The sequence below is a fragment of the Pseudonaja textilis genome, chromosome 3 (assembly GCF_049901715.1).
Source record: "Pseudonaja textilis isolate UNSWEBS1 chromosome 3, rPseTex1.2, whole genome shotgun sequence".
In the NCBI taxonomy this organism is placed as follows: Eukaryota; Metazoa; Chordata; class Lepidosauria; order Squamata; family Elapidae; genus Pseudonaja; species Pseudonaja textilis.
The window spans coordinates 57267721-57295456 of record NC_141992.1 but is presented as its reverse complement, the minus strand read 5'-3'; the positions used below and the strand labels follow the sequence as shown (position 1 = coordinate 57295456).

The 27736-nt window shown below is 38.6% G+C and overlaps 1 protein-coding gene across 1 annotated transcript in view; it reads left to right on the top strand.

Annotated features, from left to right (window-relative positions):
• The window catches only part of LOC148126128 (uncharacterized), a 33442-nt gene extending 10868 nt beyond the window's left edge, over nt 1-22574 (top strand). Inside the window, exon 3 of the mRNA XM_087929854.1 lies at nt 20520-22574. Coding sequence (XP_087785980.1) covers nt 20520-20698 — 179 coding nt within the window. The 3' untranslated portion in view covers nt 20699-22574. The remainder of the gene's footprint in view (nt 1-20519) is intronic.
• The last annotated feature ends 5162 nt before the right edge of the window (nt 22575-27736 follow it).

Sequence of the window (27736 nt, the reverse complement as noted above, 5' to 3'; positions counted from 1 at the left end):
GAGAATGATTTCATCCCCACATTGAGAAACATGCAGCCAACCGTCAGTTGGAATTCAAATTTAAATGAGCTCACTGGCTCACACTTAATCAAGGCTGCCCCTCAGCCAATCAGAACTACAGATGTGACCACATGGCAAGTAACTACATTTCCCTGCAGGCAATGCTTTAAAGAGATAAATGCTTTAAAGAGATAACACCAATAGTGGGATTCAATTTTTTTTTTACTACCGGTTCTGGTGTGTGGCTTGGTGGGCATGGCATGGCTTGGTGAGTGTGACTTGATGGGCATGGCAGGGGAAGGTTACTGCAAAATCCCATCCCCTCCCCACCCCACCTGCTTTCCAGCTCCTTTCTCCTGTGCAGGGCAACAAAAGAAGACCCAGCCGATCAGCTGGGACTCAGGAGGCAGAGAATAGATGGGGGCAGGGCCAGTCAGAAGTGGGATTTGCCGGTTCTCCAAACTACTCAAAATTTCCGCTACTGGTTCTCCAGAACTGGTCAGAACCTGCTGAAGACCATCTCTGGATAACACCTAATTTCTAAGCTAAATATACACTCCAGCTAGCACAAGGACACATGTTAGAATTCTGCTCATGAACTGCATTGGTTAACAGACTGCTATCAGGTTCAATTCAAGGTGCTGTTTTTGACCTTTAAATCCCTACATACATGTGGGAAGGGTGCCTGAGGGACTACTAATTTCATCTACCCATCCCATCAAATCCAGCAGGAGAGACACATGTTGTGAGTCCCATTTGCTAAGGAGCTCCATCTAAAACAGGGGTGTCCAACCTTGGCAACTTTAAGACTTGTGGACTTCAACTCCCAGAATTCCTCAGCCAGCTTTGCTTCTGGGAGTTGAAGTCCACAAGTCTTAAAGTTGCCAAGGTTGGACACCCCTGATCTAAAGGGACCTGTAGGAGACAAGCCTTTTCTGCTATTGCTCTCACTCTCTGGAACATCATTGCCCCTCCCCCATGAGATGAACTTTGCCCTTGTGACCTTCTGGAAGGGCTTCCAATCATACTGAAGAGGCGAAAAGGAACAAAAAGAAAATATAGGGGGAAACTATTTGATCCAAATGCAAAGCTCGAAATTCAACTTATCCAAACTTCAAAAAGTTGCAAAAAGGAAACAATAGTACATATAACAACTATCAATTTCTTCACACTTCCTAGGGTTCAGATTTCATATGTGTAACTTTTAAAATGGAAACAACCATTCAAGTCAATGGTTTTTGTGTATGTAATTATAACAATCCATACATTTTGCACTACATTATTCTGAACTCCATCCATCCCCTTGAAGCTCACAAATACACAACTCTCTCTCGGTGTGTAGTGTACATGTATACATATAAATACCACCCCATGCATGGTTTAAGAATCATAAATACTTCAAAATGCACTGTGTAATATCATTCAAATAAATAAAAAAAAGTCAGAATCTACTTCAATCACATTTTTCATGATTAAATAATTTGTCAAAGCAAGAGGATAATAGAACAAGTTATGGAGCAGCCTTTTCGCTTTTCCTCTCCATTGTGCAAAAAAAAAAAAAAGTGTTACAAAAGCATTATATAGTTTCAAATGCTGACATTCAAGAGTTGTTTGGTTCGCTGGAGATTTGACTACATGTACTGCAGAAATGCATCCACTTCTCTTGCCCCAGAACCATTCTTATTCTTTTGAATTTCTCCAGGTTTTTGTAGCCACATTCTTTAATCCGTTTAACTGTATTGATCACACCTCAATTCTAAACTCAATGCAGCCTTTAATTGGCTTGCTTGACAGACATCACATTGCTTAAGTCTAAGAATCAATAGTGTTTCTTGGTCACACTCAATTCCCCTTAGAGCTTCCTGCCATCCCTAGATGTGCATTTATGACTGACAGAACACCTGTAACACTCAAAGTCCCTAGCTTTTCACACCACAATTCATTTTCCCCACTTCCTTTGTGTATTGGAATGATTCAATTTATGGCTGTACTTCAGCGATGACATTGCATGTCACCAAATACTGTACGAGCTGGAAAAATAAGGAGAGGGGTAAAGTAACTTGTCTAAAATTTGGAAGAACTATCCTTTCTACCTCTTTGTCTGAATATATCAATGGATGCTTATAACTCTTCTTTTTCAGAATCTTCCACTGGTGTCATAATTCACAGCTTTATGCAATTTAGACTATCCTGTCCCTACCCTGATGTTCTCCAGATATGTTGAAATGTTAATTCCCAAATAAATGTAATTTTACTCCATTAACTAATCTGTTGACTCCCTTTGTTGTGAAAGAAGTAAGTGGGGTTCCAAGGTTCCCAATATGTTCTTCAGCTTCCTTCTCAGACCATCTTCCATCACCCAGCTCCCATCCACTCTTTCAGCTTCAGCATTCTGATTTTAGAATTGACTAGAAAACTTAAGAGTATTTCCTTCCCAATGCATTTCTTTCTAGCACTTATTCCCAACCAAAAGAAATTACATTTTAAACTATGAGCTTTTGGTCAAAAGGATTTTTCAAGCACTGACACCAACTGAATACACTACAGTATAGAAGTTCAAATCTCACCCAAGAGTTTGGAACAATGACCGATCAAGTGGGCATATTTTTTTCTTATTGTCAGATACACATTTCTTATATTCTTAGTTCATAGAACAAATAAGCTTGATTAAGTAAATTAGACTATTTCCTACTTTACATCCCTTCTCCAGATGAGACTTTTCACCTGGTGAACTATGATATAGGAGCATATTTGACCACTGCACAAACAAAGAGCAGCTAGAAACAAGATAGCCTTCTCCAAGAGGAACCCAGGGCAGGAAGAAAAAGGAAGACAGCTTGAAAACTACTCTCTATATAAAGCTTCTTCGTGAAACACACCATTTGTTGAATGACCTGTCAAGCTTCATCCAACAAGCAAGACTGCAATCACTGAAACAATCTCATAAGCAATTCAGAATGACCAGATAATTTTTATTGAAGCAAGTTAGGAAATAATTATCAAAGAATTTCAGGAAATGGTTATAAAAAGAGGTGGAGGGGAAAGAGAAAGAAAGAGAAGGAGAGGGAGAGAAAGAGGAAGCTTGACAATAGGGAGATCTCACCAGCATTAATTTTTAAAAATGCAAAATGCAAGGAGGAGCCCAACATCCTCTTTTTGCCCACAAACAGAAAGAGAAGAAAGAAATACTGACAAGTCCTGTTTTAGCAGGGAAAGGTAAAGAGAAATAAATAGTGTAAAATCTAGAGGCATAATGGCTGAAATTAATGAAGAACCAGTGAATCCCAGGCTAGAGACAACTGTTATGTCAATATATATCAGAAGTTATTTCCCAAGGCCATCAAGAGAATAACCAATTATTTGTTAATCTGGAAAAATGGGAGTGAAAGGCCTACAACATAAATATGTATGATCTCTGATTTCCGTGTAATGAAATGAGCAAAGAACTGTTGTGTAAAATGTTGAATTGGGATCTTTGCATCTTCTACTAAGTCTAGACAAAAGCTGAGTTAAGTATCTGGAGATCTATGATTTACCTATGAGCCCTAATATGAAGATAAATAATATAGCTGGAATGTATCATTGGAGGTTAACCTATTGACCCAAAAGCTGATTTCAAGTATGTGCAATTGACTATCAAAGAAGAATGAACACACACAAAAATGCCATCTGCATTGTTGAGTTCTTTGCTCTCCCCTTCTGTTAAACAGTTTGCCCATTGAAATCCAGATCTCTCATTCCTTTGTGATGTTCTGAAGAGCGGTGAGGGCATGGTTCATCAGAAAAGCATTTTGGAACAACAAGAACCAATTTCCTTTATTGGAGAACAACTATCCCAGTCAGAAGGAGGGCTCAAGCAGGAAATTAGACTAGAATTATTATGTAAACACAAGGGGGATAGGTCTGAATGTATTTGAGTCTTATCTAGTCTTTCCCAGGTGAAAGCTACCAGTCTGGAGAGATTCCTATAAAGTAAGATAAAACAATAAAGTAGCTAATTTGAACTTTACATATGTGGGTTTGCTCATTCATGCCCGACAATCCTTACTCCAGGCAGGATGTGCCAACTGAACAATATACAAGGCATAGTAAATAAATAAATCCCTTATAGATTTAGTTTTTCCCCCAAAAGTTATTTTCCAATATATTTAAAACTCAGCAAATGTAAAAGGTGACATTTGACATTTTAAAAGTGGATGTTTAAGTGAACATCAACAACGGTTTGCTAGATCTTGATTGTGGAATTCTAGAATTTGGTGGTCCATGGTTGGAAGCAAAATGATTAATTAAATTGAACTTTGGTCAGTTTTAATGGGATTCTTTGTGCTCTTAATTTCATTATTTCCTTTTAGTGATCCTTTTGTAACAAAACTGCACCATGGACACAGCTGTACGATTCAGAGGTTCTATTTTTTGGGTCAGTTGGCTGCAATTTGCAATTATTCCACTGAAGCATTAATGGTGTTGTAACAAAGGGAAAGCAAGGCCAAAACTACAAATAGCAGAAGTTACCAAGATGAATGTAACCGAACAGAACATTCACCACTTTTATTATCATTAGTTTTTCTCAGAAGATAAACTTTCTCAAAATCCCATAATAAATACTGTGGCCAAGGTCTTGGAGCACGGAAAAATCTTAACAGTGTATTGTCATCTTCCTTGGCTAAATAAATAAATAATCTAAATCATATCTCTATATGTATTAAGTAGCAACATTCTAATTACAACTTCCTGCAGATAACTAGCTTAATAAATCTGGAAGGTCTCAAAATAATCTTCATGGAAACCAGCTTGTAGATTAGCCCAGAAAGATATAAGCCATTCTGTTATTTACTTTGGAATTAGATGAAGGTTCAGTTATATAACTTCTCTCTGAGCCATTATGAGGCAGCAATTTCTCAAATCAGACCCCATTTCAACTGCAGCTACAAAATTTGCACAGCTACAAAAGCTTTAAATAATGTCTCTGTTCATAATTAAAGGGGAACCATGTAGTTGTGAAGTTCCTGATGGTAACTCAGAACTGATCAGCATACATATCTATAGAAATGAGACAAAAAAAATTCTGCTGATAATAAAAACAATTGATATTCAGTTTTTACAATCAGTTACCAATCATCATTCTGGGCAGATTACATCTGACAGATTTAATTGCTACTAGTTTCATCAGCTCATGCAGTTTCCAGCACCTACTAGTAAAATCCCTAGGAAGTATACTGCATATTATTTCCTAGGAGTCCAGTCTGAATCTCAGAAATTTGATCATTTTCAATTATGCAAGTTTCTTTGTTGATTGGTTATGATCAATCGGTGTTTGGTTGTGATCATTTTGGGTCTGGTGGCTTTGGCTATAGATAAGTTGGCTCAGTTATATCCTTAATTTGAAAGTCACTCCGAATGCTGTTACTTTTTAGCCCTTTCCCCAAATGCTTTAATATCATACCATTTGAGATCACACTTTTTCTGTTATACTGACTTGAAGAAATTATTTAGTGTGCATTTGTGACCTCAGATTGCTTTACAAGAGACTAAATTTCAATGGGATTCAAATTCAAGGATGGTTCAAAAATATTAAAATCTTCAGCAATGCTCCAAATTTACATCTTGAAAAAGATTTCAATTCTCTCATGACTAGTCCAGCTTTTGAGTCAGACTTTGCTGCTGCTGACAATTATTATCTTAAAAATGAAACCTAGAGAATTCAATACAGGTAGTCTTCAACATACAACCTCAGTTGTGGTCAGAATTTAAATTGCTAAGCAAGAAAGTTAAGTGAGTTTTGCCCCCTTTTTATGACCTTCCTTGCCACAGTTGTTAAGTGAATTACTGAAGACATTAAATTATTAATATAGTTCGGGAGTCTGCAACCTTAAACACCCAAAGAGCCATTTAGATCCACTTCCCACAGAAAAGAAAACACCAGGAGCCAATAATTTAACAACCATTGTGACTGGATGGGTGTGGCCAACTCAACATCACTCACTCCCACTCAGTCCCCTCCTGCTCTGGAATATGGAGTGAGTCTCCCTCTCCCACCATCACCCTTACCTTCTCAGGCCAGATGAGGAATGACGGGGAGGGAGGGGAGGGGGCCAGCCAATGGTGGGATCAGCCAACAGGGAGCCGCAGCAGAGGGCCAAAAGAGCCACATGTGACTCCAGAGCCGCAGGTGGCAGACCCCTGATATAGTTGTTAACCGAATCTGGCTTTCCCATTGATTTTGCTTGTCAGAAGGTCACAAAAGGTGATCACATGATCCCGGAATACTGCAACTGTCATAAATACATGCCTGTTATTAAGTGTCCAAATTCTCATTACATGACCATAGGGATGTTGCAATGGTCATGTGTGAAGAAGTGTGAAAAACGGTCATAAATCACTTTTTTCAGTCCCGTTTGAAAGATCACTAAATGAATGGCTGTAAGTCGAGGACTAGCTATACTATACTGATTCCCATCAGCTCTGTCCATTTCAGGGTCAATGAGAGTCATAGTTGTTCTTTGGCAGTCTCAATGCTACTTAAGAATTTCTGGGTTATTTGTAACTGCTGTTTAGTTAACAGGTTAATTCGGCTTCCAAGATTTGGGGTACCAATAACCCAGTAATCTCCCTCTTGACATTCCTGACTTTTGTTTGTATGGCAACATAAGGGTTTTTTTTTGTTTGTTTTTAATACATATTTTTGTTCATGTTATATAAGAGGGGACAAATGGAAGTGATTAGAAATTTTAAGAAGAGAAAGCATTGTTTTTATTTTTAAAAGATCTTTTCCCAAGGTCATGGCAACATAAGGTGTTTTTGTTTTGTTTTTAATACATGTTTTTGTTCATGTTATATAAGAGGGAACAAATGGAAGTGATTAGAAATCTTAAGAGAAAGCATTGTTTTTATTTTTAAAAGATCTTTTCCCAAGGTCATAAAGATAGATTAGGCTGCAAGACAGAGATTTACTGGTATTCCACAAATATGTTGGTCTGACTTTGTGCCAGCTGTTAGAATTTCCATATTAATACCTTTCCATTTATTCCTATAATGTCCAAGATTCTTTTGAGACTTCTTTGGGGGTTTTTGTCCTGCCTTCCCAGGTCATGAATTGTTTGCTTTTAGTGTTTGTACTACCTTTTTCCAATGATGTTTAATCTCTGACGTCAATGAGTATTAATAGTATTTGCGGTGACTGTCATCTTCCCACATTGCTTTGGGTTCCTATTGGGACAAGGAAAACAAAGATTAAAATGAAGGCAATATGCTTCAAACTATAACAAAGAAAGAGAGATACATATTTTGCACATTAATCCTAAACTACTACGTTTAAGCAACCAGCCTTTGGGGCAATCAACCATACTTACACAGTTCAGTCACAGCTTATTTATTCAGGTGTAATGTCCACCCTATTATTGACTAATAAAGAAGATATATCTGACAAGGTTTATATTCATAGATAACCCTCAGAGATCAATGTATTTCAAATTTTCCAGCACATAGACTCTAATTAACTTTAAACCAGACTAGTCCAAATCAGGAGCAACCTAGCGTGACTGGCTGAGGAATTCTGGGAGTTGAAGTCCACAAGTCTTAAAGTTGCCAAGGATAGACACCCCTGCCCCCTTATAAATCTTAAGGGTCTTCTCAGGTTTACATATGAATAAAAACCAAATGGAGCAGCCAAAAAATAAGTCCAAGTCATATGTTAATTCTTCTTCAATTTCATTATATCTTCAACATAAATAAATAATCAGAAAAGCTTTCTTAAACATCAGTTGAAGTATTCAAGGACATGAGAAAATATTATTTTGATGAATTACTCTTATCAACAAGCTAGCCAAGTGTGTGCTAGGTGCAATGGATATATAATTAGCTTGAAAATCATACTCAAAGATCATTCATCATTTTTTCTTCTTCACCAAACTGAAATAAAGTGCCATAGTATTCAGTCTTAGGCGGTGTATTCTTCAATACTTTTATTAATTACTTGGATGAAAAGAGAATATTTATCAAATGTATAGCTGACAACATTTTAGGAATAGCTAATATTCAAAAGGACAGAAATTCACTCAAAGCAACCTTGATAGGTTAGAAAAATGAGGTGAAAGAATGAAATGTAGCAGAATCAAATTTGGAATTCTTCACTTAGGAAATAAATCAAGTGAAACTGGGTCTACAAAAGTATAATCCTGAAAACAGAACAAAAGTTTTACTTAATTCTGAATTGATCACATCCCAGTTCAGGTACTATCTCCAGTTCTAGTTATCAAACTTTAATAGGGATTCAGACAAACTATAACAGGTACAAAGAAGGACAGGGAGAATGATCAGGAGATTAAAAGCTAAATGCTATGAAAATAGATGGAAAGTATTGGGAATGTGTAGTTCTCAGAAGAAAAGATTGGGGCATTTTTTTAAAAATACAGGACAAGATACCACATAGAATAAGACCTCTTGTTTATTAGCCACAAAGGCAATTCATGGGATATAGAAAAGCAGATTGTATTTGTACCCTAAGGTGAGGAAATTCCCTAAAAATAATAGTCATCCAGAGGGGTGGTGAGCTCTACAAAACCTTATCAGGGAATATTTTAGTTTCAACTTAGCAGAGCCTTTCGATTCACAAACAGCCAGGGCTAAAATTGTCTTTTAGAGAAGCAGAGAAGCCATGCACAAAGAGAAATTTGGAGCGAGAGCATAGCCCCAGGTTCTGACAATGGTATATTTGAATACCAAAAAGAAAAGGAAAAACAAAGATAAAAGCTAATATGTATGCGCTTCTCTTCTTAAATAGGTTGGATAGGGATGGCAGGGACTGCCATGATGTTTGCGGAATGCACCAAATCCCAAATATGTATGTATTTTTATATTTTTGGAAAGTGAATGTTAAACTATATTTACTGAACACATTGCTGGAGATCCATCCCACTATTAAAATTTAAAAGAGACAGCGAAGGCCATGCCTTGTGGAGGCCAATTGTTCCCATTCCAGGGCATTAAAAGTGTTGATTTTTATTGAATTGTTGTTTGCCAGAGAGTCACATTGCATTAGAAGAAGCAAGCCTATGTGGTTTTTTTTTTTTTTAGTGGAACATCATGTGATTTTTATACACCTATGCCTATATTTTTTTGCTGCTGTGCTTTAGCAAAACACATTTTGCTTTTGATGCTTCAGGATTTGCCTGGAGGATGCTGCTCTTCCACACTCTTCTATTATGTAATATTAGCTTGTACTGGCCTTAAATCAGAGCAGAGATGCTATGGCACGCCAGCTGTTGCAATGTTACAGCTTTGGAGATGTCCTCAGAATCCAATTATTTCATCACAATGATAAAATAAGCAACTTGCTGTCATGATCAAAGCTTTTGTATGTGTATGCAATATCATGGCGTATGTCCAAAAGCACAACTCACAAATACATGATGCACACTTCATTGTTTGGCTCCCTTTGCAGACTAGTCAGCCTGCATGCTGGGAATTGTAGTTCATCAACAGCTGAAGGGCCCTAGATTCATAGAAATATAGAGATGGAAGCAACAACTTAGATCATTGAGTCCAACACTCCTCCTTGCTGAAGTTCAAAATAAAGCATTCCCAACAGATTTCCGTGAATGTGTATAGTGTGGACGAGTGGTTCCACTGTCAAACCATTTTTATTGTAAGGAAGCGTTCTTCTGTAATTTAGTTTGGATCTACTTTCCAATAATTTAAATCCATTCTTTTGCATCCTGCACTCTGGAATGAAAGAAAACAGGCTGACTTTCTGTTTAACCTCCTTTAGATAATCCAAAAACTGCTATCACTTGGCCCCTCATCACAATAATTCAGTTGTATTGTACCTTATGAATATTTCTGGAAAGAATTAGAACCTTTCATGCTTCATAATGCTCAGTCTTTGATTTCATATTCCTTTAATTCTGATGATTGGTAATTTATTATCTGAGCAGGACATGGGGATAATGCATATACAAATAGCTCAGAACAGACCTGAACATGTTTGATCTGATGTTCATTCTATTGAATTAAATAGATTTTACTCCCAAGTCTAAGATTACAGCCAAAGAGATTTTAGCTGGTGTTTTAACTATCTGGAAAAGTTTAATTGATGATGGGAACAACAATAGCTTTGATCATTTTTAGAGCTTCCTCTTTCATTGTTATTTGGAGAAAACAGTTCTGACAGATACATTTGCTTTCATTTGTCGTGTTCTGTTGAATTTGATCTCCGGCAGGAGAATGTAAATATTCTTGGAAATCCTGTTTATTATGGCTGTTTCTTTTTTCCAGTGAGAAACTAGTGAGAAAAAGAACTGACCTTCCAGTTGCATTTTTTTTTGCACACTAATACTAAAGAAAAGTTCTGGACTTTCAACATGTTTACAAATTAGAGGTTCTTACCTTTCACCTGCCCCATCTTCAGTGTAATTCTCCTCCCTTTATTTGAGCAGCCAAAGATATTGTTTTACTAAGGTCATATTCAGTCTTAAGTTTCCTGGAAGTAAAAGCAGATAACTTCCCTTGACTTTACTGATCACACTTCTTTCCAGGTGTCTCAGAAAAGCTCCTGTACTTTTTGAACTTGCCTTTCTGACAATGAAGAGCCTCATTGATCTGAGCCATTTCTTCTTCTTTTGTTTGGAAATTTATCTTCTAGTTCCAGATGACCATGCATTATGCACTTCCTAAGAATCTGAAGAGCTTTTGTCTCCACCATATTTTATTCTCATGTACAGTAAGTGTAAGCAGAACAAATCTTAAAATGGGGAGGTGAATACATATCCCCACTTTTAAATGATCATAAACCATATTGGTGATTTATTGGTACAGTGGCCTAGAGGTGGAGCTCTTGCCTCATAATCAGGAGGCTGTGAGTTCGATCCTAGGTAGAGGCAGATACAGTGCCACATTGGGCACATTGAGAATATATCTGGTGAATATACTCTGCATTGGCGATAGGGAAGGCATCTCGCCAATAAGCACTCAGCTCCATTCAGTTGCCCAGACTCCACCCCACAAGGGATTATGGGGTCATTAAAAGAAGATGATGATGCTATCAGATCATATTATCTGATTTAGTAGATTGTCTGGCTATGTCTTTATTGTTACCGTTATCTATTAATGGCTGTCCTGAACAATTAGCTTCTCTCTGATTTGTGTTAAGCCACCAATGCCAGTACAATCCCATTTTAAAGCCAGCTTTAACCCCCCCTCCCCCCCAAAAGATTCCTGAACACTTACCATTAATAATATGAGATGTGTTGCCCTCTTCATTCTACTCCTACAGCACTTTCAGTAAATGAGATTTTAAATCACTTCCGCTGCTCTGAGAACACCCCAGGAGTTTGCACTGGCCAATTGAAAGCTGTTCTGCAAAAAAAAATTGAAAGACCTAAAGTTTGGTTCAACAAATACCTGCTATGATTTGAGTATAGGCATTGATTGTCAGGAATAGATAACCTGCAGTGATAATGACATTTGGATCTAGATTTTTTCCATGTGGACCAAGTTTTCTACTACTAAGCTGCTTCCTTTCCCAATAAAGGAATGGGTCCATTGTCTCAGGAAATGTGTACTAACTCATGACTCCATGATTTCATATTTATTTAAAGGTCATCTGGTAAACAAGATCAGGGCATTTGTTCACCTGACAATTACATCTAATCTGATAACCAGAAGCATTCAGAGGATAGGTCTTCCAATTACCTGTTATATTACTTTCTTAGCTAAAGATACCAACAACTGAGTTTGAGAACTGCTACAATACATGCAGATAATATGTTCATCTAGTTAATTGTAATCCTTGTGAGTTTTTACAGATGAAAATGGGGACATCCTTGTTATTCAGACACAATATATCAATAAAGACTTCACTACACAAGGGGGCCAAGGATAGATAATATCTAAGCAGGTTGTTGGTGGATATATCTTGATTTTAGAGCTTTGGATGTAAATGCATGTTCATTTATTTCAAGCTGAGTACATTTAGCACCTCCCTGTGTGGTCTCTCTTCAACAGCTCTCTCCTCTGCCAGGAGGTAAACAGACTGTGCAGAATAATTGATATATTTATACTGTGGGTATCTCTAGGTAAAGGGAGCCACTAAGCTTCCAGGCCTTGTAAGTATGTCATCAGCAAATGAAAAGATTCAGAAGTTATATGAGCGTTATGAACAATTTAATGAAACAGGCTTTATGAAATAATTAAAGGCCTGGAAAAGTTTATTCTCCCCCTCCCAACTATATGTTACTTTGGGTATATGCTACTTAATTTCAAACTGGGTCTGTCTGTCTGTCTGTCTGTCTCTGTCTTTATCTCTCTCATCTATCTATCTATCTATCTATCATCTATCTATCATCCATCTATCATCCATCTCTCTCTTTCTCCCCCCCTTCCTCCCCCCCTCTCTTTCTCATCTCACACCTATCAATTTATTTCTGTTTTGAAGTGAAGCACCAAAACTGGAGTTTAGAAGGAGGTCTCATATCAATAACCAAATTCTTTCACAATCACTCTTAGCTGGAACCACAGAATGGTTTTTGGGTCAGAAGGTAAACTTGAAAATAAATTAATGTTTTATGCCTACCAGATATTCTTGGGAGTTTCCTGTGATGATACTCCAGTGATACCAGCATGTCATGAACTGCTCTTAAAAGTTCCAAAGAGATTAATCTTTATAATGTCCTTTTGTCATGTCCTTCCATGTTCCTCAGTAATCCTTCTGCTATTCTAGTTACTTTTGATCTAATTGGACTTTTTCACAAGGCAATAACCAGCATTGATTTAATGCTCTTTGCTATCTGTCAGCAGCAGTGCTATCCAGGTAAATGTCATGGGCTTCCATTCTGAAAATCTCTCAGTTGAAAGGGACACATTTAAACAAAAGCAAAATATTTATATGTCTCAGAAGTGCCATCTATGCCCTTCCCTAAGATAACCTTGGGAGAAATGAGGATGCTTGATGCAACAGTAGCATGACTCTACAGCATTTCTCATCTTGTTTAGAAATTAAAGAGTGAGAGAAAAGGTGCCAGGGCTACAGGAAAGAATGGAGACAGAAAGTACACCAGGTGAAAAGAGTGACAAATAGAGTCCCTGGAGGGTGAAAATGGAAGAGGAATAGAAATAGATGAAAATTGTGTATCCTTAATTGTAGGCTTCCAGAGGACATTTGGCTTACAGTTCACCACTGCCATTGTTTCCCAAGAAAATTTCTCCCCATATCTAGGAACATATTCACAAACTCATTGTAGCAGATAAAGTGCTGTCAGATGTGATAATATGATGATTTTACCATCAATTCTTGCTGTTGTGTCAAAGTCAGAGGCAGAAGTGAAAGCGAGTCTATCCTGTTTCAGCACCTGCCCTCTGGAATGTTATCCTGCCAGAGATTCAAGTTCTTTCTGATGTTCAGGAAATTGCTAAACACCTAATTGTTGTCCCAGGACTTGAGTTGGAGAAGTTCTGGAATCCCTCTTTGAGTATGATTAACTTATGATTAAGGGTATTGTTCTACTGGTCAGACAGGGCCCCTCTTTTAAAGCCAAGTTGCCTAAATTTGGATAAATAAATAAAATATCAGCTGATTTTTTGGGGGGGAAACATAAGCATTATATTATCTGATTAATACTTGGATGGAAAATCATCCCGATTAGTAGCTAATCTGGAAAATCAAAAGAACATTCAAGAAAGATGGCCTCCCGGTCCTTGGGTTAGGATATTTTGGAAGTGACCAAGACATGTTGGAGACCTGTAATCTAGGACAGGGGTCGCCAACCTTTTGGACCTCAGGGACGACCAAACTCATAATTTTAAATCCCAGGGATCACTAATTGGTTCTGTGGGCATGGCCTAATTTGTGGGTGTGGCTTGGTGGTCATGTGACTGGCTGGGCATGACTTGTATGTAAATATTATAAATATTTATATAAATATTGAATTTTTTATAAAAAAAGAGCAACTTTTACCCAAAATCTGGCAAAGCAGGCAGGCAGATTGAGTTGCTCACAGAATTATAGATTCATTCAGAAATCTATCTATCTGCCATTGACTAGCTCAATCTTGTCACATAAAATTTGCTTGCAAGCACACTCATAAAATTAACTCACAACACACCATGTATGTAAATATTGAATTTTTTATTTTTAAAAAAGAGCAACTTTTACCCAAAATCAGGCAAGGCAGGCAGGCAGACTGAGTTGCTCATAGAATCATTCAGTGATCTATCTATCTGCCATCGGCTAGCTCTGTCTCTCAAATTGGCTTGCTGTGAGTCTGCATTGAATAATATAACCTTCAGTCCTAAGGGAGGTTCGGCTGTGCTTAAAAGCAGAGCTGAAGATCTAAAGACTAGCTAGAAAGCAATAAATCCAACCATTTCCTGCTTCCTAGCTAATCTAAATCTCCTGGCACAGCAGAACAGATGATAGTCGGAAAAAGGAAAACTGGCAATTTAGCAAGCAAGTTTACCGGGTAAGGAGTGAGTGGGCGGGGAGGGTTCTTGTGGGCCATGTGGGCTGCGCAGCCTTGTGTTTCTGCACAGCCTGGATTAATTGCTTTGTGGGGTTGCTCTGGGGGTGAGATTTCTCTGCAGCCCACCAACATTTTCACATGGCCCAACAGTGGGCCGTGGCCCAACAGTTGGCGACCGCTGATCTAGGAGGAATTTGATCTGGTTGATCCTGAGGAAGTGGACAGGATCCTTTTGGCTGTGAACAAAGCCACCTGTTGCAGGATCCAATCTGAGTCAGTCACCAGGACCAGAGGTTTAGTCTTCTAAGCTTTTGGACTCATGCTGAAATTCATCCTCAGGGAACTTGTCTCTCCACAATGTGTGTGAGAAAGAAATTCCCTGAGTATGGGCTTCATATGAGACCAAAAGCTCAGAAGACTAAATCCAGCGGTTCCAGTGACTGATCCAGATTGGCTCCTGCCACATTATCCTGGGACATATATGTTTGTCTTCACTGGTGAAAACCATAGTTTGGTATCTATGTCTCTCTTGTTTGGTTAAGACCTCCTGGGATCTGGAATTTGATGGGTCTGAATAATGTGGAAGAGAGTGAAGCCATTTGCCTTGAAGGAAGTGATAATGCATCTCCTTGTCAAGAAGTCGCATTAGGCTCAACAGTGTTGGACAACTTTCAACTCTTTTAAGGAAAAGTAGTTCAGAAGGTGGTTGGCAGTCAGCTACAAAGGGCTCTGGATGAAGTGGATTACCTGGACCCTTTTCAATCTGGATTCAGGCCAGGGAATCCTGAAATGGCATTGATCATGCAAGATTATTTCAGAGAGTTCAGGATGGGAAGGTGCAATTATTCTGGCCTTCCTAGATCTTTCAGCACCTTTCAATAACGTTGACCATGTTATCCTTCAGGACCAGCTTTGAGAGCGGGGAGTGGGGAGCAGGGAGCAGGGAGCACTGTTATGCAACTGTGTTTTCATGGCCAATTCCAATCAGTATTAGAGAAGGAGAAGAGGTTGACTCCTAGACCCCTGCAATGTGTCATGCTACAGGGTGAAGGTCTTTCACTGATTCTTTTTAATGCATACATTAAACTTCTGGGCAAGGTCATGTATGCTCAGCTCTCTCCACCCCTAGAATAGAATAGAATAGAATAGAATAGAATAGAATAGAATAGAATAGAATAGAATAGAATAGAATAGAATAGAATTCTTTATTGGCCAAGTATGGTTAGACACACAAGGAATTTGTCTTGGTGCAAATATTCTCAGTATACATAAAAGAAAAGATACATTCATCAAGAATCATAAGGTACAACATTTAATGATAGTCATAGGGTACAATAAGCAATCAAATCATACTAGGAAACGGTCAATATAAATTGTAAGGATACAAGCAACAAAGTTACAGTCATACAGTCACAAGTGGGAAGGGATGGGCGATAAGGAGTGATGAGAAGATTAACAGTAATAGTAGTGCAGACTTTGTAATAGTTGAACAGTGTTGGGGGAATTATTTGTTTAGCGGAGTGATGGCTTTCGGGGAAAAACTGTTCTTGTGTCTAGTTATTTTGGTGTGAAGTGCTCTATAGCTTTCCCTTTGGGGGAAAGAGTTGGAACTGTTTATGTCCAGGATGTGAGGGGTCTGTAAATACAGCCCTCTTTTTGACTCGTGCAGTATATAGGTCCTCGACTGAAGGCAGGTTGGTAGCCAGGCAGATGATGCCGTTGCAGTGCTGATGAAGTGTTTGGAGACTCTAAAGCAGGGATGTCAAACTCATGGCCTGTGGGCCAGATGTGTCTCGTGCTGGCCCTGCCCCCACGTGGTTTAGTGAGGGGGGGGAAGTCCCAATATGTCATGTGATGGTGGGAGTTTGACACCCCTAATCTAAAGGTTTGAATGGGAAGAGCCAACTTCAACTCAGCCCTAGCAAAATGGAGAGACTTTGGCCTGGGGAAACCAAATATGCAAAATCCATCCATCTTGATGGGGTGACCCACTCACAAAACAAGTGCTTTTCCCCCTTTATGGATAGTTCTTCTTTAGCAGCTGTCTCATTTAGCAACATTCACAGTTATGACAGTGATGGCAAAGTAACTTTTTCATCAATTCTTGTATTTACAACCTTTGCAGGTGTGTAAAGCAAAAGAAATTGAAGTAAGATCAATTATGGCCAAGCAGCTTTATTACAGCATTGGAACAAGCAAAAGATTTTCACTTTGCTTTTGTTACAGCAGAACATCTGTACCTTTTGAAGTTGTCCTAGTAGCTTTTTATAGTTAGCTAACCTATCAGAAACATTATCAAAAGAGGGTGCTTTCATTGTTGTTATCCTGTTGTTGTTTTTTCAGTGTGATGCCTTTTAAAATAAAAACCTGTCCCACAGTTTTTAAAACCTTCTTATAATTTTTTCCTAATAAGTTCTGCTACTAGGATATCTGACACTGTGAATAAATTTAATATATTTTTTTTATATCCATTAAATTGGGCTTTTCCTCCAAAACTTTGCCATTGCAGATGTCTTGGAAAGGGGAGAGCTAGTGCTGCCATCAGAGGTGAAGGTTTGTCACCTTACTTTCTATATTTTACTTTCCCTGGAAAGGAAAGGTATTTGGCTTGCTAATAATTTGTGCAATTAGCCAGCTGCCAGAGCAATTAAAGATGTATAATGAGGATGTGAATTCCTGAGAGCACATAGTAATTTGGGAAAAAATGTATCTCTAAGGGCCATATTTCTTCAGATCCAGCTGTTTCCTTTGTGCCCTCATTTATATCCTCTTAATCGATTTTCAGTTGAAAATCATGTAATTAGTGCTCTGTGACTAAATCTATCAACCACCATCACCCGATGCAAAGTGGTTTCAGTGAGGCTTATCCATAATATACTCGGTATTATATACCTTGTTTACCTTGACTAATGGGTAGCCCTTGCTAATGGATGATTTTGGCATAATACAAAATTCAGAACCGAATTGCCTGAAATCATGTAAGAGAGGAAAGCTAGGCTTCAAGGTGTACTGAGTCTATTCGGCTATCAGCCTTTGATTGATGGCCTGTGCTTGCTTCTCATATGCATTATCCTGAAGGGTCTTGCTAGAGATTGCTTGTTCCTTGGCAAAATCAAGTTTTACCACGCATGTAGATAAATGTCCTGTTTGCTCTTTGCCACATAAAATTAAGTTCAACAGAGAAAACACCCTTTGGCCACTGGTGCAGCTGAAACCTTTCAATATTGACACAGGTTTTTCAGGAACTATTGCAGTATCTCCTTACTATAATGTTCACCAACAACTGCGTCTAAATCAGGACAATTGATGATAATGAGGAGCATATCTTTATTAGACTCCTTATTGCAGCAATAGACCAGCATAGGAGAGATGAGAAGAATCTCATTTGTGTCCATTAGGAACAGAGAAAATGTCATTTGACAAATGAATCAATCACCTGTTGCCGACTCCATAGTGTGTCTTCAAAATGCAACAGTTACTAGGTAAACATGCACCCTGCAACACGTAAGGCTGTAACGTTTGTTTAATTCAAGTCTGGTTTAAAGATAAGCAACCATAAAAACTGATTTAAAAAGCTTTTGAACTTGCCTTTCAAGTATTAGTCTCTGAATAATAGGCTTGGCAAGGCATATAAATGACCTTAGCAAAGCCCACAATATGGGGAGATTGACTGATTGATTTGTCAAATTTATATGGTTGACCATCTCATGCAAAACCACTCTGGACAGAATACATTACATTTCTATTGTATATCTACAAGGTAAGTGTATTTAGCACAAGGGAAAGTGTATCTTTAGCTTCCATAGTTGGGACAACCCCACAGACAGCAGCTGTATGCCAATTAAACAGAATCAAAGTTGATGTAGGTCACTGGACACATTTTCAGTCTGCAATTGGTTACAGAAACAGCAAGATGTTGCATTCCAGCACTGTCAATCCTGCCATTCTAGCTAAAGAATAGCTAGAATGGCAAGTACCTAGTCATAGGCTTAATTTGGTTTATATTTCCCTCAGGAAGTAACAGTCTGATTTAAATTGCATTCCACATGCTTCCCTTCTAAAGCCGATGAGTGTGTTTTAATTTCCTCCAAAAACTGAGAGGTATCTCAAGGCTAACAGGCTGAATTAATATTGTGTGATGGAAGGTGCTTAAGAATCTAGGGAGTCAAAATACCTAGGGATGTTTAATTAGGGATAAGATTCTAATGCCTCATTGCAAGGCAAGTTTAAGGAAGCTGTGTGCCTGCCTATAAAGAGAATGAAACAAAGGGTACCCAGACACAAAAATTATACCAGGGCAGATTTATCTGGGTTTTTTTTAAAGATCTTCTACAGTGTCCGTTGGAAGTTACTATATAATAATCCCTTCAAGATGGCAGCACTCAAATCAGTTTCCTTGGGATTAGAACTGATCAGAGAGTGGTGTAACAAAACCAGTAGGGATTTACAAATCTTTGCTCTGCGTTGCTCAGTTCATCTTAATTTGGAGTTATTCAACAAAACATGGTTAAGGAAGTAGACTTCAGTTATATTCCTAGAAGAAGTTAGCCAGAGTGGTGGTAAGTACATTGTCATAATTTCTTCTTCTAAATCTATAATTTTGTGATTTTTTTTTTTTTTTGTTCAATCATGTCCGATTTTCAGAGGCTGCCTGGACAAATATCTGCAGTTTTCTTGGCAAGATTTTTCAGAAGTGGTTTGCCATTGATTCCTTCCTAGGGTTGAGAGAAAGTGACTGGCCCAAGAGCACCCAACTAGATTTGCACCTAAGGAAGGACTAGAATACACAGTCTTGATTCTAGCCTGATGCCTTAACCACTACACTAAAGTGGCTCTCTTTGTGACTTATACCAGGCATTATATTATTGTCATTTATTTTAAAAATAGACCTTCCAGAATTTAAGTCTGTGTGTGGAACAAACAAGGGTTGGGATCTAGAAACCACATCTTTCAAATGAAAATGCAAAATTAATAAAGAGCCTTGGTCCGTGTGCTTTATATTCATAAAGTTTTCATATTTTCATGTTATTCAGGAAAATTGAAATCTGTTCGATATAACTTTACCTAATTTTTGAAGAAAATATCACTGCCAATACTAAAGCCATCCATGGAAAACAACTCACCACAGCTATGATCTAAAGGGCAAAATCAAAAGCAACATTACAGCCCTAACATGTAACGTAATGTAGATTTGGATAATTGGAAACAATGGGTTATGAGAAATATATTGAGATTGAAATATAGTTAATGTGGAAAGAATGCTACACCTGAATGAGAGATAAATACACAGGATCATCACACTGAGCCATCATTTTCTGATAAAATTGTTCATACATTTATTGCTAAACCATAAATCATGTTCTGCAAATGGTTTAGTGCAGAGTTCCCCAATGTTTCTGGCATTGTGGACTGGCGGGGGTGTGGTGGTGGGGGAAAGGCGATGGTTCCACACAAGCGGCAGACAAGCACATGTGTGCATGGCAGCTCCATTTGCACCAGCGGCAGGCATGCATGTCCACCACTCATACAAATGGAGTGCACATGCTCACCCACTGCTCACACATGTGGGGATGTGCGTATGTGTGCCCTTGCCTGTCACTTCCGCAGCCCAGTTCTGAACAGCTCAAGGCCCAGTAGGAGCCATGGCCCAGGGATTGGGGACCCCTGGTTTAGTGTAATGTACAAACTAGGTCTGCAAGTCATAAGCCAATTATACACACTATCCTACAATATTATTGTAAGGATGTAAGTATGAAGATTAAAAAGTAAAAACTTTCTCAAGGAAGACAAGGGGAGAAATAGCATATTACCTCAACAGATAGAGTTTGTGGGTTTCCTCCCACCTTCCAATCTCTCTGCCTCCCTGAGTATAGAAAATACCACCATCTACTGATGAAAATCTATTTCTCTAGCAATAACAAATGTCCTTGCAATCCCACCCTGGAGATGAATTCCCAGCTTCAATGCATGGGATGAAGATGTGATCAGATTATCCTCCAGTTCTTGTTCTCCTGTCTTTGTAATACTAATTAATCTTGGGTATTTTTGTTGTTGTTCTGCTTGCAGACTGGATGTTTGGTCCCAACTCTGATGACAACAGTAACAAGAGTGACATGAACTGCATCAGCAATAACATGAATGAGATGGGTGAGCTTCAAGGGTCACAGATCAACCAGGAGTACCAGCCCCAAGATGTGGTCATTTCCATCAGTGAAACTTCTTGCCATCTTCCCCAACAGACTTGAACCAGCTATTATTTGGGGAGACTTAGACCATTCCTCCCAAACTCTGGTGCTGTGTTAGATTTCAGCTCTCATTATCCTCATCTAGGCCTGCCGATGGCTGGGAAGAATGGCTGTTGTGATACAACATATCCAGGTTGGGTAAAGCTGACATAGGAGCCTATGTCATACCCTAAAAGGGTATCAGAGAAGGAAAGCTGGTCCCATTGATTTTTTTCATTTCTTCTTCTTTCAAGTAGCTTCACTACATTTCTCAAGGACTGCTTTTCAGATTATTGACAGCCTTGGACTTACAGTTAATTTGAATGTGAACAAATGGCATATTCATATACACCAAACCCTTCAAAATATCTTGAAGCCAGCTGTGTAATTGTCTTAGTCTGCCAATCTGAAAGTTCAGAGAACAGGCAGGGATCCCCTTGAACCGATCCATATCCCCATCAGCTGGCTGAGAGGAGAGGACAGAAAACTGACAGTGAGAAAGTGCTTCTTTCTACGTGCAATAGTATCTCTTAATATAACAAAAATGTCCTTGCCCCCACCCCATTTCCTCATTCTGAACAGAAAGTAAAATATTCCTTCCCCAGTGTTTTCAGTATAGACTTCTTCCCCTCCCCCCAAAAAAATCTGAGCTATGAGATTACCTGAACTTTTCAGATATCATTGTTCCTGCCTGAGAATTCCCATTGAAGGATGTGAGGATAGCTTGGCACAGATTTCCCCCGAGTGGCAACTATAATTATGGGCTGCAGTACAGAATTCCCATGTGCCTGGAATGGGGAGAAGGAAATCTTGCTTCACCCGAGCTTAGGAGGTAGGTGGAATAAGAGGGGGAAATCAGTCAGCAAATAGTTTTAGAGGGATTGGGAAACTGATTTAGAAACTGATCAGATGGATTAAAAAAACTTTGAAGCCTCTGGAACCAGATTCAGCCCAGGGATTGATAAGAATTGCCACCAATGGAAAATGGTCCATCGAAACCTCGATATCCCAAATAAAATAACTTCAGAGGAAAAACATGCCATTTGAGCTGCAATGCAGTTGAGTTGAAAGGAAACCGGTTCAGCAGTGAGAGAACAACTTCATGGGAATCCAGGCGCCCGGTGCCATTGCTGGATTAGCCCAAATGCTAAATGCAGGGAAGACAGGGCTTTTCTGTGGGAGCTTCTACCCAGAAGCGCAGCTAACTTATCACATCATTCCTAACAAAGTCTCATCATATTTCCTGTCCCTGCTGAACACGCAGCTTGCATAAAACCAAGGAGCTCTTACAGTATGGCAGCACAAAGGTCTTCTTGGAGTTCAGGGAAAGCAGGAAGAAATCAGCAGGACTTTCTGACAAATTCTGCAATTCCACAGCATTGTGTACGGTCTTTTTTTTTCTTTTCTGGATGGCCTTGTCTTCTGTATCAAGACACGTGGTTTTTCGTGCACCACGGGGGCAGGAGCTTCTGCTTCATCAGTCAAATTTTAGAGAACTTTCAAGGGACAGAAGGTTACTTTGGATATGAAGCTGGTAATCTTACAGATGGAGCTTGGAAGGGGAAAAAGAAAGACTTCAAATTACTGACTCTGTTGCCTGGCAGAAATGGCACTTTTGGCTGTATATGTTGAAAGCACTGCCAATTTCAAAGGAGGCATCACAAAGTGCAAAAAAATAATGTATGCACAACACTTCCAATTTCTGCTGCTAACTCTCTGCTCCTGATTAGTTCAATGCCTGCCCTTTTCAGTAAAATTATGCATGTGTGCGCACATATACACATTCACACCATTTTCTCTGTGAAACAGCTTGTTTCCATTTCTCCTACTGCTTTCCATTCTGTGTTCTTTTCTCTTTTTTTGAGAATACAAAAGTAAAAACACAATTTTAAAAAGAGCCTGGTTCTCCAGAATCATTGAGTCTCGGTCTGTTGTTTATTCATGTTTATATATTATACATTTTTCTCTCCCCTCCCAGATTTGCCTTTCCTCAGCCAAGTTTGCCAATGCTGCTTCTCCTTGCTTTGCAGATCAGTCTTTTAGGAAGAATGTGAGGAGGGACACATTGAACCAATGGGCAAAGACGGGGTAGATAAGAAGCTGTGAAATTTCAGGTGAAGAAAAAGCAAGGATTCTCTTTGCTGCATTCATATTACATAGTTAAATGAACCATGGGTTTTTTTTTTACTATTAAGCCCATTCTCTGGGCTCATAAAACTTGGTCCACACCATACTGCCCTAAGTGGAGTCAGTTAATTTGTGGTTCAATGAATCTTGTGAATCCAGTGTGTTCCAGCAAGGAGGTCAGGATAATTAGTATTGCAAATGAAGCTTCAGTTAGTTTTGCCTCTTCCTTACGTCCAAAGATACTTAATTATTTCCTTGAGAATATTCAGGAGAATTCCAAATAATAACTTCCTTTTCATTTCAAACAAGCCCAAATGAAAAGATAGGGGGAAATTCATATCATCCTACCCAGTGGTGGGATTCAAATTTTTTTACTACCCTTTCTGTGGGCATGGCTTGGTGGGCGTGGCAGGGGAAGGATACTGTAAAATCTCCAGTCAGAGGTGGTGTTTGCCGGTTCTCCGAACTGCTCAAAATTTCTGCTACCAGTTCTCCAGAACTGGTCAGAACCTGCTGAATAGCATCTCTGATCCTACCTCACAAAACAGAGTTACTACATGAGATAATGCAAACATTCATGTTTCTGCCCATATATCCGGCTTTGTTAACCTCCTGCCCTGCCGTTCATAGATTCCCTACAGTGCTACAAACTGATCTTGTGTGAATCAAAAAGTCAATATTATCCACTTTCAAAAATCTCTCTGCTAGGAAAATACTACCAGATAACCCCCTGTTTATCTAAAGAACATAAGCAATCAGTAAGCTTGGGGGAGGGGACAAATTTTTAAATTACAAACTACACCCCTGTCGTTCTTTGTCAGGTGTATGACACAAATATTTAGCAGGTAAACAAATGCAATGGAAGGACAAACTGAGAAACTTTCTCCTGCTTCATTATGGTATTGGTAAGAAGGTATTTTGGGGAAACAGAACAGACCAGCAACATCTTCCTGGTATATGTTAAAAAAAATCTATCTTATCTACTTTACCACTCATTACTAGGTCTATGCTGTCTTATACTATCTAGTTATACTAACGTCTATGTCTGTTTATTACTCTTAAACATTATGCATTACTTGAGTTTAAACCAAGGTCTTTAACCATCTTCAGATTGGCTTTTATTGCTGTCAACACTTGTTCTAGCTGGCTGTGTAATAATTGATGTGGCAGTTTCTCTGTTCTGTCTTTTAATTACTGGCTGAATATAAAGACAGACAGACAAACTCTACAAAGGCTTCCATACAAAGTTTCTTTATTGGGTCACAAGGCATCCTTGAAGTATAACTCACGGTTATGTCGAGATTCATCCAATGTCCAATTCTTTCCACAGCTGACTTCATAGTGTGAAGTTATAGTGATCTTCATCCCATAATGAAGGAGCAAAGGGTGAAACACCAACACAGAGCTGGGGTCGAAGCAAGAGTAAAGGAAACTCCCCCAACCCAACCAAGGGTCAGTTCAGTGACCAATCAAGATTACAGATGTGACCACATGACATGAACTACATTTCCCATGATGCATTAACTACATTTACCATGAGGCATTCCCTTAACCCATTCTGTGCTGGGGTAAGAAAAGGAAGGTGCTTTACCAGCTGCTGGCTGGTTATAGCTTCTCAGCACTGCTGCTGGAGGGGCAAAGCTGCTGGTCTCTTCTCCTTTCAGCTTGTTGGTCTGATGAAGTCCAAATCTGCTCCTCCTTTACCATCAGTTGCCTCTTGAGCTGACAGCTTCAAATTCTTCCTTTCTGCTCTCCCGCACATCACAAATCACCCTCTATGCACACCCACCCTCTCAGCATTTTCATTTTTTAATTGGAATCCAGGTGTGGTTCAATGCTCTTCAGGCTGCCTTAAAGATCCAGGGAAGTGGGGTGGAAGGAAGAGTTCATGGTAGCCATTGCAAGGTTTTCCTTCCACAGTATGACCAACAGCTACCAAACCAAAGCACTGAAATAGGCAGAATGAACCCTTGACAATTGTATATTGCCAGTGACCTCTTTCAGTAAAAGCAGACGTCCTTAGCCTGATGACCTCCAGACAATTCCATCATCTCTGTCAAGCTGAATTGAATGGTTAGCAATTGATTCTTTAAAAAAAAAAACACTTTAGTCTTGGTAAAGATAAGAATTGTTCACAGTCCATTATTTCAAGCAATATACGTCTTGGCAGTAGAATTTTCAAGACCTGGTAACCTTTTCCTTTTGTGTTTTGTATAACTGAAATGTTCTAGAAACCCCAAAGTACCTTTCATTTATTTTTGTCACTCTTTAAAATCAATAGCACTTTTTTTTTATCTTGGCACTGAGTGTAATTTTGCTCTGGCTCCAAAATAAAATTTTGTTAGCATTAAAATGGGTTCCAGTTTTTTGCCAATTGAGCATCTATAATTGTAAAAATGATTGCCCTCTCCTCTCCCTTTCTTTCTTTAAAGCAGTCCTGATGAACAAATGGATATTTGATACACAGGATGATTTCATTCAATATGTTCCAACAAATGAATGGTTTAGGAAATATGTACTCTGCTGGAAGATAACAGCACTGCATTTATACCAGAAAAATACATGGTTTGGTTAGGATAAAATCAAGCAAAATGGTTCTTCCAAATTATAATCTTTTAACTGTTTGGAATCTAACTAGGTCCAGGAAATTTTTTGTTGAGATAAGATTTTTACAGGAGAAAATTAAATATTCCTGTTCTAGACTTTAATCATTCCTAACCATTCATTTTCAAGGTTGATAGCAAATATAAGGCATATCATTTCCATCTTAAATTGTCATTACTGTATCTTCAGAGGTTTATTTTAAACATTAAAAAAAGCATGTGATATAGTTATTTCAAATGAAAAATAAATTTTTTTTAAGCATCTCAGACTTACATCAAGAAGTGTTTTGATTACCATTTATATACTGGTATAAATGGCCCCAGAAAAACATATACTCGCATAACAATATACACAACATAGTGGAGATTATTCCTTATTGTGTAGAGAACAAAGAACACAAGTTAGAGATATTTACTTTGCTTGTGGCTTGTATGGGCAAACTTCTATTTATACAAACAGCAACTTTATCAAGGGTGGAAAAAGAAATACAATAGGGAAAAATGATACAAAAAAGGGAAAGAAATTGGTTCAAGCTAAGAACTTGAAATAGAAGGTGAACAAATGGAAGAAATGAGATTGGAATTCGTAAAATATGAGAAAGAGGATGACAAGATGTATGAGACAGGATTTCTTCAGGTTCTATTATTGGGGTGAGGGGAGAAGAGGTTTTAGGCAATATTTTTTTACAGACTACTAATCTTCCAAATAATCAATCTTCCTCAAGAAGTTATAAAATGCTGTTCCTACAATCATAAAGTTAGGTTGCATTAAACTCATGCCTTCAATATGCAGAGAAAGAGATGTCTGTGTGTAGACATTAGGTTCAATCTATATTATGTTGCATTTCCTCCTTTATGTTGCTTCTAGATCTGCAAAAGAGGGACTATGCAATTGGTTTCTCTTAAGTGGCCTCATGGAAAGCAATCCACTACATCTGATCCACACGAATAGAAGGTCTGTGGCAGAAAGCACCCCAATAGCTACAAATTTGTTCCAGTTATCTCAATTAATTGTTCCCTTTCTATATTCCTTTAGGGGCCTCTGTTGGGGCAAAGGTGTTCCACAGATTTTAGCCTGCTAGTCATGAGGTGATACTCATCTCTGTTTCTTAAATCAAAGAATAACCATTTATCCACCATTACCCCATAGTCACAAACATTTTCTTTCTTTTGATGTGCATCATCCTTCATTTTCCAAACAACTTGGGGAGGGGTGGAATAAGGGTATAGTCACAACATATCTGGAAGCACCAGACTGGTGATTATCCAATATCCATGATTAAAATCTATTAAATTTGGTTTCCTTAAAATCCTTTTTGGATTTTAAGGCAGCCTATCTGCGTATGTTCCAGATAATTTTTCTCTCAAAGGTTTAGAAAAATCCAGTACTGGATCCAAACTGTTATTTCCAATCCCAATTTTTGAAAACATTGTAGAAATAGAGCAATGCACTTAGGCTCTTAAACTCTTAAGTTTATACGTATCAACGACATGAAAGAACAAAATAAATGGAGAAAGAAAATTAACTGATGAAATAATGTTGAAGTGGAAGAAATGAGGTTAGGAAATGGAGGTGGTTTTTTAGTTGTAACTGCTGGGAAATTCAGTTCACAAGATTTTAGTCACAATAATTTCCAGCCCATTAAAAATTGCAACTCCCCCACAATTCAGATACCAATGGATTTACATGTGCCAGGGAGGCAAAGAGCCAGCACAAGCTCCATAGGGTGAGTGTTGACAAGAAGTTGGACTTGCTTAGATCCATCATGCTTTGAAAGACAAGAAAGATTGCAGAACAGCAGCATCATAAGGAAAAGCAAAAGGCAAACACTATCAGTCAAGAGCTTTTATGCACTAGCCAACTTTCTCTCATCCAGTCTCCTTTTCATTATAAATTCCCTTTCCAACTTCTTCATAACCTCAGCTGGCCACTTCACTTCTCTCTTAAGGCCACTAATACAATCCAATGTTAGCCAGGCTGTTACAGCTCACACAGCAGCTTTTCTAGATAAGAAGTAAGTCTTTTAAGGGCACTAACCAGAAGTGGCATGTACTGTTATTGCTGTTATTTAAAAGTAGCAGCTGCATTCAAGATGGGATCACAGTATTTGGAGAGAGGAGCAGATACGCCTTTCACGTGGCTATTCTGGGTTGCTATCACACATGTACATCCCTCGGGTGACTGCATGTTAATAGCAGCTTCAAGAAGATAATTTCAAGTGGGGAAAGATGACTTGGAAGAAAACATAAAAAGCCTGTCCCCTGATAGCATGGTTCTTCTGACCCAGATTGTCTCTTTTTAATGAAAGTAAACTGTGAGAGATCTTTT